The 12,907-nt window shown below is 38.8% G+C and overlaps 1 protein-coding gene across 5 annotated transcripts; it reads right to left on the bottom strand.

The window, feature by feature from the left end:
• Nucleotides 1-622: 622 nt before the first annotated feature.
• On the bottom strand, nt 623-11,290 carry atp6v1c1b (ATPase H+ transporting V1 subunit C1b). 5 transcript variants are annotated; one of them, XM_058405381.1, is made up of 13 exons: nt 11,197-11,290; nt 8,980-9,140; nt 8,686-8,753; nt 8,510-8,595; nt 7,729-7,823; nt 5,964-6,055; nt 4,935-5,033; nt 4,084-4,152; nt 2,433-2,525; nt 2,096-2,189; nt 1,668-1,765; nt 1,442-1,574; nt 623-1,366 (listed from the first exon to the last, which is right to left on the bottom strand). In XM_058405381.1, the coding sequence occupies exons 2-13, from the start codon at nt 9,109-9,111 to the stop codon at nt 1,271-1,273; spliced, it is 1,155 nt and encodes a 384-aa protein (XP_058261364.1). In that variant the 5' UTR covers nt 9,112-9,140; nt 11,197-11,290; the 3' UTR covers nt 623-1,270. The 5 variants fall into 5 exon arrangements, with proteins under 5 accessions (XP_058261364.1, XP_058261365.1, XP_058261362.1 ...); XM_058405382.1 differs by having other exon boundaries at nt 8,980-9,137; nt 11,197-11,288; XM_058405379.1 differs by having other exon boundaries at nt 11,104-11,269.
• Nucleotides 11,291-12,907: the final 1,617 nt, after the last annotated feature.

Here is a 12,907-nt window from a genome sequence, read left to right as displayed (position 1 = left end):
AAAAACATTTTGGGATAAATTTCAAGGCCCCTTCAATATGGATTTATTCAATGAACTGTATTAAAAATTTGCCAAATAATGTTGCTTTTTCTAGCACTTTCTTTCTCCTGAATTTTTCCACCGAAAGAACACAATTCCTTCCGAGTTGACTTTTATATAATAATAATAATAATAATAATAATAATAATAATAATGCAGGTTTGTGTTCCAAAAATTCTAATAAAATAATTCGCTTTTGCAAATTCCTATCTTACTTGAAAAAATACAAGAGGGCTAATATTTTAAAAAGTTATTCAAAAGGTTGTTTTTCTTTGCACTTTTGTTATGATTTATTTCTAAAGTGTAGGTCTTCCATCCATTTTACTATCATACACAGGGCCACAGGGAATCCAGGAGACTCTGGGCTCAAGTTTGGGGGACATCTTGGACAGGGTGCGAACCCAGCGCAGGGTGCAATAACACACACACACACACACACACACACACACACTCAGGCTACAACACATGTCTTTGGACTAGGGGAGGAAACCAGAGTACCCAAAGGAAACCCCCAAAGATCGGATGAAATGAAAAAAGAACTGAAAATAGATTTACAAAGATTTATTGATATTTCAATAAAGCACATTATCAATCAAATATTTATTCAGTGGCAAATCTCAAAAATGACAAATATAGTAAGACTCCCAATGACAAAATTAAACAAAACCATAATTATAGGATCTATAAACATACACTTGTAGCAAAAAAATCACCAACAGCAATACGATAAACAGCACTGTTATAGGAAATTGTGGATCTCTGTGTAGAAATATGCATTTAATGCTAAAGCAAATATATATATCCAGTGTATAAATGTGTACCATACTGAAACACATCACACGAGCAAGAAAACAGACAAATCCCTGGACTCGATAATTAACGTTCGACTACGTGATGGGTAGAAGGAAAGGTAACAAAGAGAAAATATGATTCATAAATTAAGGGAATGGTTTAGTATCTTCGACCCAAAAGAGTTTTTTTATCCACATTCATTGCCGAGTCTATTCAGTTATTTCCTAAACCTTAAGGTTAAGGTTAAGACTAAGTTAAGAATCTGAATTATGGGGTTTCAAAAATGATTGACTTACATAAAAGTGAATAGCACCAACCAGTACTATAAACACCAAACAGATCTCAAATTTAATAAAAAAGTAAATATGAAAACAAAAGCTCAAAATTTCTGAATCATTCCCTTGAACCTGAAATTCCTAGTGCTGTCAAAAATGTTGTTTTATTTTAAATCAAGAAAATTGCAGTCAATCTTGTAATAAACGTAAGGGTAATATTCCTGTTGGCTCAGGTTCAGACCAGGTATATCCATGGAAGCCTAAAGAATAGAGATGTTAGCGTGAAAAATAACAAAAGTGTCATTTTGAACTAGGAAATATAAATGAAATCAGACCTGACTCACATCGATAACAGCAGCACTGCTATCCAGATGCTTGTAAAGCTCATGGAGGACCTCACGCAGCTTCTTCATGTTCTTCTTATTGGGCTGAAGAAGCATAGCCTGAAAGTTGACTGGCAATCCATACCTATACACAAGAGGACAATATTAGGTCCTTACTATACTTATTATAATAAATATTCACCAAAACATGATGCAGTAATAAGCATCATCGTTATACCTTAAAACCGATTCGGTAAAAACCCGGAGAGCCTTGATGTGTATCCAAGCGATGAACGCTTCACTAAAATTCACCTTCAGCCATCGTACCAGAGGGCCCTGTGGAAATACATAGGCAGGTTTATTCCTTTTCCGCAACATGCTCGCAATTTGCTATCCAGGGCTCTGAATTACAGCTTCTACAGAAGGTAAGAGCAATGTGCAAGTCTTCAGAAACAAGTGCAGAATACAGACTAGCTAAGCAGATGAACTTTATAGTATAGTATGAGTCCCATATCTACAAAGGTAACATGGATCATTTTGGTTTTTATCACATACTGCAATATAATCCATTGAAATTGCAATCCTATCTACAAATGGAAGACAAAGGAAACACTATTGTTGGAAACGTCTTTTCATATGGTTTGGATGAGTAGACCGCCGTCATACAAACTGCTTCTTCTTGTCTGTAGAGAGTCGAGTCATTTCCTCTTTGTCCGCCTTCAGCTCAACTTCGTTGTACTGGAAGTCACGCACAATGAACCTGGCATAAAGAACGGCAAATTATCTTTTACTCTTTCTCACATCTAGCTTCAATCAACATGACAATCTTTCCACCTCTGCCTGGTGTAAATGCTTTGAGCAAGCTGAAATACAAAAGTCATGGATTTCAGTACTGGCTTTGAATCAACCAATCAGCTGATCATTAACCCATTGATCTTCTATATAAATGCTATTTTTTAGAACTTACAGCCAAAAGTAAGGAGATAGCTCTGGAGATACTCACTTATTTTCTCTGGCTTTGAGTCTGAAGTCGTCTATGGCCTTATGAAAGAGGGTGACGCTGAAGAGCCCACTGTCCTGGTCTTCAAAAAGCAGGCTATGAGAGAAAGGAGGGGTTGGAACGATGAGATTGTATAGCCAAAAGGTCATCAGGTCTATAAATTCAGGATTACATCATCGACCAGACTGTAACATCAAGCACAGCTGGGTCAGTGTAATGATGAGAAAACTTTCACGCAACACATTTGACATGAAAACAAGTCATGGTTTTAAAACATAGAACTTGTATCACAAAAACATGGCAAAGGACAACAAAATATGGGGGCAAAATTATATATGATAAGTTTGACTCGTTTCTGAAAACAACGTTTTCATTTCAGTTTATTTAAACCACTGGGTAGATAACAAATGTGTGTGTGTGTGTGTGTGTGTGTGTGTGTGAGTGAGTGAGTGAGAGAGGGAGAGAGGGAGAGAGAGAACGAGAGAGAGAGAGCACATAGGACTAAGGTAATTGTTCTTGTGTTTGTCACCATGACCACAGAGAGGGAGGAGTTTAATTGGTTTCCATAGACACCGCTTCCATAAAATCACCCCAGGTCAACCTAAGTGACGGATGTAGAAAGTACTCATGAGTTTGGAAAATAGCTTGTTTCATTTTCGAGGGCAGTTTCCCAAGCCACTGAAAGAGCACAAGGCTGTAACTGTACTTCTATTTTATTGGAAATATATATCTTCTTGTTGGAAATTACAGAGAGTGTACAAATCCTAAAATTAGAGTATTTTAATATAATGATTATAAAATATTCCTTGTGCTGTGTCTACGATGAGGTGAGTTCGATCAGTAGTCTACTATAGGCTTAGTAAAAAAAACCCCCACAAATTTCCATACAGACATCAATACTAACCCAAATCTCCCATTTTAAAACCTGTAGAAATGGGGCTACAGGATATTAATATCTCGTCCCATAATTCCTCAGACTGAATCCTGCACTTGTGCTGTGCTAATAACCCTAGTCTGAAACTGGCACTGAGTAAACTAGATACCAATTTAATCCATATTTAACCTTTACAAAAGAAAATATACACCAATCAGACATAACATTATGACCAGTGAGAGGTGAAGTGAATAAGACTGATGATCTCCTCATCATGGCACCTGTTAGTGGGTGGGATATATTAGGCAGCATTTTGTCCTCAAAGTTGATGTGGCAGAAGCAGGAAAAATGGACAAGTGTAAGGATTTGAGCGAGTTTGACGAAGGGCCAAATTGTGATGGCTTGACCACTGGATCAGAGCATCTCCAAAACTGCAGCTCTTGTGGGATGTTCCCGGTCTGCAGTGGTCAGTATCTATCAAAAGTGGTCCAAGGATGGAACAGTGGTGAACTGGAGACAGGGTCATGGGTGACCAACGCTCACTGATGCATGTGGGGATCAAAGGCTGGCCAGTCTAACAGATGAGCTACTGTTGCTCAAATTGCTGAAGAAGTTAATGCTGGTTCTGATAGAAAGGGGTCAGAATACACAGTCGGCAGCAAAAAGACAATATTAGGCAGCTGGTCATAATGTTATGCCTGGTCAGTGTATATTTTATTTCTAAACATGACAAAACAAATTTGGGCACAGAACATGGATTCATCCATGGATATTACTTACTGTGAAGAGCGTGGAACCACCATTTCAGAGAGGGTTTCATACGACTTCTCCCAGTCTGCGTAACCCGTTCTGTGTGAGTGAATATTTAACGATATTATATCAGGCATGACCACTGTATAGGACATTTAAATCCCTCTACCAATATCACTATCAATAATGTCTTAAGAACATTCCATCAATGACCGAGAGCCGTGTTTGCAGTCTTATTAGATCGTGTGCGTTGTGGTCATTAGTTTTCAGTTCAAAATAAAACAATTACATCCCAAACCAAATAAAGTTTACAAAAAAATCCTCCAAATTTACTATTTGCTTGTTATTTCTATATTTTAATTCCTAAAATTAATAAATGATCTTGAATAAGCTGGACATTTATCAGCTATTACTGGGTAGCTAGTAGCAGGAAGGACAGATTAAAGACTGGCCTTCCTCCCTAATGTACACTATGTGCTTATTAAAAGGAGCAAGAGTGTATAAAAGACTAAAGAAAGAGAGACGGTTCATAATTCCCTTAACGCACTACAAACACATCAGATTTAACACTGAGATCAGCTGCAAGTTCAACTAATGTACATAACACTTATCAGTAACATAATTGCCTGGGCTTGTTGAATGGTCCTGCACCATCTGTCAGGCTCAGCTCCGCATGTTGATTTACAAAGCCATTATTTCTCGGTGTTTGTAATGTTTGCCTTTGCTTTTTCCCAACGTTTTTGTCTCTCTGTATCTATGTTACTATGCACACTGCTCCGAATGAAATTCTCAATATCAGCCCACTCGCATTCGGCATACAGTACTGCTTACTGAAGAAGTCTGTATTGTTTCGAATAAACAATTCAAGACATAAAGCTTACTTTGGAATGACTACGAGCAGAGTAGTGAGATATTCTGAGTCCAGCACGAAATCCTCTTTCTTCACAAGGTCAGCTAAACTCCTTGTCAGAAGACTCCCTCTAGAGAAAAGAAAACATTACTCAAATCAGCTTTCAGAAAACACATGGGCTCAGGGAGGTATAGTGAGAAATGAGAAATCTATCTATCTATCTATCTATCTATCTATCTATCTATCTATCTATCTATCTATCTATCTATCTATCTATCTATCTATCTATCTATCTATCTATGGGTCTATCTATCTATCTATCTATCTATCTATCTATCTATCTATCTATCTATCTATCCATCCATCCATCCATCCATCCATCCATCCATCCATCCATCCATCCATCTTCTATACTGCCTATCCTACACAGGCTCACTGGGAAGCTGGAGTCTATCCCAGGAGACTCGGGGCACAAGGTGGGTTAACCTTAGACATGGTACCAACTCATCCCAGGGCACAATCACACACAGGCATACACACTCCAGACAATTTACAGATGCCTACAGCATGTGTCTTTGGACTGGAGGAGAAAACCAGAGTACCCAGAGGAAACCCCTGAAGCACAGGAAGAAAAACCAAACGCAACACACACACGGGGCAGAGGCAGGAATCGAACCCTCAGCCCCTAAAATGCAAGGCAAACGTGCTGACCACTAAGTCACTAAGGTGGGGACCTTTCTTTTTGTGATCATGAAATGAAATTTTCCAAATATTTCATCATAGTGAGTGTGTTTAAAGGGCTGAGTGAATGCTGTGGGATTAAAATGTACATTTTTAATAACCTATAATGAAAGACAGAGATGTTAAATGAATTCACACATTAATGCTGCATATGTACACTACAGTATTTAGGGTTTTTAAAGGTTGTTATATCTTTTTCCTTCACCACTTCTTCATCAGTCAGCACCAATCATCGCTTTATACTAAATATCTGATGTGACCCAATATCAGCTATAAACGTTAGTTATATTATAACAGAGGATTAAAATGTTAAACTTACACATTCTTTCTCTCCAGGTTCTGAAGGTTGCCTTTTATACTGTTGTACGCTGAAGCTCTGGCTTTCAGATCGTTATCTATTTGAGTCATTTGCTGCGAAAGAAAACGTTAGCAGAAAGGGATGTGTTAAAAGCCCTATCTTGATAAAATCCTACCAAACCACAGTAGGAATTAACCTATAATAAATGTCTGCAAGTTCACTTCCTTAACTGTCTTCTGTTGTTGAGCCGAACTGTAATCACATCTATCTTAGAGCACACATAGATCTTAGAACACACACCGGGCCTCATTTATCTTTTATAACTTTTGTATACATTTTGTATATATAGAATATTTCATTTATATTTTATTTTTATTTATTCTCTTGTAATACCTACCTACCTACCCAAACACCCACCCACCCATCCACCTACATACCTACCTACCAACCCACCCAACCCTATCTATCTATCTATCTATCTATCTATCTATCTATCTATCTATCTATCTATCTATCTATCTATCTATCTATCTATCTATCTATCTATCTATCTATCTATCTATCTACACACCCACCCACCTACCTAACTACCAACCCACCCAACCCTATCTATCTATCTATCTATCTATCTATCTATCTATCTATCTATCTATATATCTATACACCCACCCACCTACCTAACTACCAACCCACCCAACCCTATCTATCTATCTATCTATCTATCTATCTATCTATCTATCTATCTATCTATCTATCTATCTATCTATCTATCTATCTATCTATCTACCTACCTACACACCCACCCAACCCTATCTATCTATCTATCTATCTATCTATCTATCTATCTATCTATCTATCTATCTATCTATCTATCTATCTATCTATCTATCTATCTATACACCCACCCACCTACCTAACTACCAACCCACCCAACCCTATCTATCTATCTATCTATCTATCTATCTATCTATCTATCTATCTATCTATCTATCTATCTATACACCCACCCACCTACCTAACTACCAACCCACCCAACCCTATCTATCTATCTATCTATCTATCTATCTATCTATCTATCTATCTATCTATCTATCTATCTATCTATCTATCTATCTATCTATCTATCTATCTATCTATCTACCTACCTACACACCCACCCAACCCTATCTATCTATCTATCTATCTATCTATCTATCTATCTATCTATCTATCTATCTATCTATCTATCTATCTATCTATCTATCTACCAACCCACCCAACCCTATCTATCTATCTATCTATCTATCTATCTATCTATCTATCTATCTATCTATCTATCTATCTATCTATCTACCTACCTACCTACCTACCTACCTACCTACCTACCTAAACAGCTGTTTGTCTTATTTGTCTTAATTTGTGGATTTTCTTCATTTTCATCTTTATTATTTCTTTAGGTAATGCCTTTAACATGAAACACCTGCAGTTTAAATAATAAGCATGGTTTAAACATGACGGTGTAATTGGTATATAAAAGTGCAGGAAGTCAAGTGCAGATCAACTGAGATTTACATTACCATGAATAGGATATGAATGTTTTTTCCCTCAAATAAAAATTGGCATGAGAACCAGATCTCTATTCATATCCGGCTTGATAAATGAGGCAAAATGTCAGCGTGCTACTTAAATATTTAAGCTGTTACACACACTCATCCACTCAATAATTACTCTATAATTTCAGTAATTACCTTCAGACAGAATACTGCTTTTGAACCAGTAGGATTATCAGGTTGGCTTGTGACGTTACCTTGGAGATGATTTCCGAGATATTCTTAAGGGACTGTTTAATCGGATATTTGGCCATATCCCACTGGAACCTTGTGAGGTAGGTCACCAAATCAACTGCATAAAAATAAAATAAAATTCCCACTTAGTATTTATACAGTAGAGGTTGTATGACTATATCTTTATACTAGTCTACTACTAAGTTTAACTAAATACACTGATCAGGCATAACATTATGACCGGTAATAGGAGATAATCAGGTGAGACAGGTGTATGACAGGTGAGGAGATAATCTGTGTTATTCACTTCATCATGGCACCTGTTAGTGGGTGGGATATATTAGGCAGCAAGTGAACATTCTGTCCTCAAAGTTGATGTGTTAGAAGCAGGAAAAATGGACAAGTGTAAGGATTTGAGCGAGTTTGACAGAGGGCCAAATTGTGATGGCTAGACCACTGGATCAGAGCATCTCCAAAACTGCAGCTCTTGTGGGGTGTTCCCGGTCTGCAGTGGTCAGTATCTATCAAAAGCTTCCTTTAAGCCCTGTAAGTATCATTTAAATCCTGCAAGTTGCTTTGATGGTTCAGGGCTGTTTGGCAGCAAAAGGCGGACCAACACAAAATTAGGCAGGTGATCATAATGTTATGCCCGATCGGTGTATATTGAATAGCAGTATAAATTGATATAAGATTTTTACTGCAATCTGCCTTACTCTCTTTTCAAAACACCTCACAGCAGCAATTACTAAACTTATTAATTCAACTAGTCTTCGTAAACCCAATATATACGACACCCCTACATACCACCACTGGCTAAAAGATTTTCCAGGACTTTATCTCTGCTGTCTTCCAAAACGTCAGCCATGTAGTGGGCTACTTTCTTCACCACACTAAGTGAATAAAAATAAAAATCCTGTTGTCATTAAGTGATACCATGTGTATGCTTCTTTTTTTTCAGTAGCTGTAAATAAAAGTCAAACCTTTCCACAAATGAGTCCAGTTTGGCCAGCTCATCGGACAGACCTACAAGAACGTCCAGTGTTCCCACCTGAACAGAAACACACAAGTTTAGCTCGATATATCGCTGACTGCAAGCTCCAGCCTTTCATCCATCCAACCTGGAATCTATCCCACCCTAACACATAATCACACAAACTCTCACACACTACAGACAATTTATGAGATAGCAATCAGCCTACAATGTATGTCTTTGGACATGAGGAGATAAGAAACCTCTGAAGCATGGGGAGAACATTGAACCAAGATCACTTCACCTTGAGGTCTGGAATAGTGAACTTGTTGTTGGTGGACAGATTGTTGGCATGAATGGTGGCTGCATTCATCCTGTCCCACGTCTGCTGACAGGTCTTCTCACCGGGAGCGGAAATCAACCAGAACTCTGCCATGGCTCCACTTCAGACAGTTCGCCAAACTACTGGACATTCAAACGTACATATGGAGAAGATATATTTTTGAGCATGAATCTGGCTAATAGCTTTCATATATGTTAACCAGACCACATTAAAACATCTATTACAGCGGACAGTGGCTATTGATTTATGGTCTACGGTCTGTATCTCTCACAATATTAACATTTCAACAGAAACTTCACAGAACCAAAACCTAATAAGATGATATGATTTGGTAAAGTTGGGTGATGACATTTATGGAAGGAGTCTACGGTTTCAGCACAGAACAGGGACCTACAAGATAGACCCTGTGGTTTATCTGTCACTGTCTCATGACAAGCTGCCTTTTTATTACTAATTCCCAGAGAGAGAGAGAGAGAGAGAGAGAGAGAGAGAGACAAGAGAGAGAGAGTGAGAGAGTGAGAGACGAGAGAGAGTGAGAGAGAGAGAGAGAGAGAGACGAGAGAGAGAGAGAGAGAGAGAGAGAGAGAGAGAGAGAGAGCGAGACGAGAGAGAGAGTGAGAGAGAGAGACAAGAGAGAGAGAGTGAGAGAGAGACAAGAGAGAGACAAGAGAGAGAGAGAGTGAGAGAGAGAGAGAGAGAGAGAGAGAGAGAGAGAGAAGCGAGAGAGAGAGTGAGAGAGAGAGATGAGAGAGAGAGAGAGAGAGAGAGAGAGAGAGAGTGAGAGAGACGAGAGAGAGAGAGAGAGACGAGAGAGCGAGAGAGAGACAGAGAGACGAGAGAGCAAGACAAGAGAGAGAGAGAGAGAGAGAGAGAGAGAGAGAGAGATAAGAGAGAGCAAAATGAGAGAAAGAGACACAAGAGCGACAGAAAGAGAGAGAGAGAGAAAGAGAGAGAGAGATCAAGAGATCGAGAGAGATGAGAGAGCAAAATGACAGAAAGAGACACAAGAGCGACAGAAAGAGAGAGAGAGCGACAGAAAGAGAGAGAGAGACAGACGAGAGAGCAAGACGAGAGAGAGTGAGAGAGTGCCTTTTTATTACTAATTCCCAGAGAGAGAGAGAGAGAGAGAGAGAGACAAGAGAGAGAGAGTGAGAGAGAGAGAGAGAGAGAGAGACGAGAGAGAGAGAGAGAGCGACGAGAGAGAGAGAGAGTGAGAGACGAGAGAGACGAGAGAGAGAGAGTGAGAGAGAGAGAGAGAGAGAGAGAGAGAGAGAGAGAGAGAGAGACAAGAGAGAGAGAGTGAGAGAGAGAGAGAGAGAGAGTGAGAGTGAGAGAGAGAGAGAGAGAGAGTGAGAGTGAGAGAGAGAGACGAGAGAGAGAGAGAGAGAGAGAGAGAGAGCAAGACAAGAGAGAGAGAGAGAGAGAGAGAGAGAGAGATAAGAGAGAGCAAAATGAGAAAAAGAGACACGAGAGCGACAGAAAGAGAGAGAGAGAGACGAGAGAGATGAGTTATAAGAGCATTAAAACACTTGGGAATGTGTCGTTCTTGGGAAGTTCTAGGTGGTAACAGGTCACACACCACCCCGAAGCGATTATTCTCTTGTTTTATCTCCTACACTTCACACTTTCCTCACTTACTTACACTGGAGAGAAACTGTAATGCAACCTGAGATGGTGGAAAAATAGAGCAGCATTGATCTTTCTTTACCAATAACAAGAATACTTTCAGCAGAAGTAATTAAATGCTTCTAAAGATCACCAGAAAGAGATGCATTGGAGAGATGAGGATGCTTTTTACGCCCTTTAAACAAGAGTTTAGATGAGGGTGTATTTCACATTTCCCCATTTTATTCCTCCAACAGCAGTCACGAGTTTCCTCATCACCACCACTGCATGTGTGCTAACTCTGGGCTCATTTACTCTTAAATGTAATTATATTAAACCCAATTCCAGTAACAGGCAGTGACCTGGACATGCCATCACACATCCAGGTGAAGGTAAAAGAAATAAAAACACTAAACCCTCCTCTATCCATCCCTTTACCTGCATAGATCTGAGTGTTAATATGTCTTTAAGCGTACATACCGTCACTTAGCTTACAGGCGTCACTTTAATAAACCATACTGCGTTATGGTAATAAATAAAAATAATACTAATTACGATGTTTAAAATAAAGACCTCGTGCTGTTCATAAGGTTTGCTTTCACAGAGTAGCTCCTTTGCTTTCCCAGCAGCTGGAGTCACAGTCAGCTGATCTCTGAGGGTGTGTTCACTACGGTAAAGTGCTGCGCAGAAACACTACTCTTTATTATCCTAGAGATAAAAGAAATAGACTTTATTTGTCACATATAGGTTGGGGTCAGACATGATACAGCATCCCTAGAGCAGAAAGGGTTAAGGGCCTTGCTCAAGGGCTCAACAGTGGCTTGAACCCCTGATCTTCCAGTCAACAACCCAGAGCCTTAACCACTTGAGCCATGACTTCACATATTGAGATTTGTGTATTAAAAACATTTCCTTAGGAAATGTTTTTAATAGGAAATTGGCAAACCAAACACCTTACGATTCTGTATATATTTTGCGTAAAACTATTTAGATATGTCTCTAAACAGAACTACACTATTAGATTTTACACATTTTTCCAGCTCAAGTGGTTAAAGCTGGAATATTGGGGACTGGAAGATCTTGGTTCAAGCCCCAGCACTGCTAAGCTACCACCATTGGGCCCTTGAGCAAGGCCCCTAACCCCACCTGCTCCAAGAGTGCTGTATCATGGCTGACCCTGTGCTCTGACCCAACCCTCCAAGGATGGGATATGCGAAGAATAAGAATTTCACTGTGCAGTGATGTATATGTGACCACTAAAGACACCTTAAGTTCTTCAATAGGTCATAAAAGATACAGGTGTTACAGCTCTTACCCAAAAATGGGAGCTCTTTCTTAACAAAACACTTGTAGGCTGCACATTGTTTAAGACTTTTGGGGGAAGTTCGAGGAAACTAGAAAGCTGATGATGCCTTTTATTCATGTTTGTTCATTTATTTCTAAATTAAGTTTCTGTCATTCAACACAGTATAAAATACTTGACCTGATTGAAACTGCTTTTTGCAGAAATCCTACCCTGACACACAAGTACAAATTTCACATACTCTATGAATATATTCTGATATATTTTAAAAACATAAACAGTCATGTGTTGCATGGATAGTTGAGAGTTTATTTAATTTAGAAAGAAAGAAAGAAAGAAAGAAAGAAAGAAAGAAAGAAAGAAAGCTGCACCACCTATATATCAAAGTGAACACACCTATTCTCTGAAGCGTTTACTACCTCTTTCGCTGCACTACATTTAGTGTGAAGTGTAAAATGTTGTACACAATAACCAATGTCTAAATATACAATAAAACGTTTATTTATAATTTAGCTTGTGAAATGATTTTATGTTCGCAGAATTTAAGCGTTAGTCCAGATTGTACAATGTCTCCACCTATCGGTGTGGAGGATTATGTGGACTCTGAAAGGCGAATGAAAAAAAGGAAATTGAAATTCATCTGAAACGATAGATAGATAGATAGATAGATAGATAGATAGATAGATAGATAGATAGATAGATAGATAGATAGATAGATAGATAGATAGATACTATATTTCCAAAAGTTCTTCAAAAAACTTCAGAGTCCTGACCTCAACCTGATAGAACACCTTTGGGATGAATTAGAGTGGAGACTGTGAGCCAGACCTTCTCATTCAACATCAGTGCCTGACCTCACAAATGCACTTCCAGAGGAATGGTCAAAAATTCCCATAAACACACTCCTAAACCTTGTGGAAAGCCTTCCCAGAGGAGTTGAAGCTGTTATAGCTGTGAAGAACGGGCCAACTCCATATTACA

The sequence above is a fragment of the Hemibagrus wyckioides genome, linkage group LG12, assembly GCF_019097595.1.
Source record: "Hemibagrus wyckioides isolate EC202008001 linkage group LG12, SWU_Hwy_1.0, whole genome shotgun sequence".
NCBI classification, from domain to species: Eukaryota; Metazoa; Chordata; class Actinopteri; order Siluriformes; family Bagridae; genus Hemibagrus; species Hemibagrus wyckioides.
The sequence above is the reverse complement of the archived record's forward strand: the minus strand, read 5'-3'. Positions and strand labels throughout refer to the sequence as shown.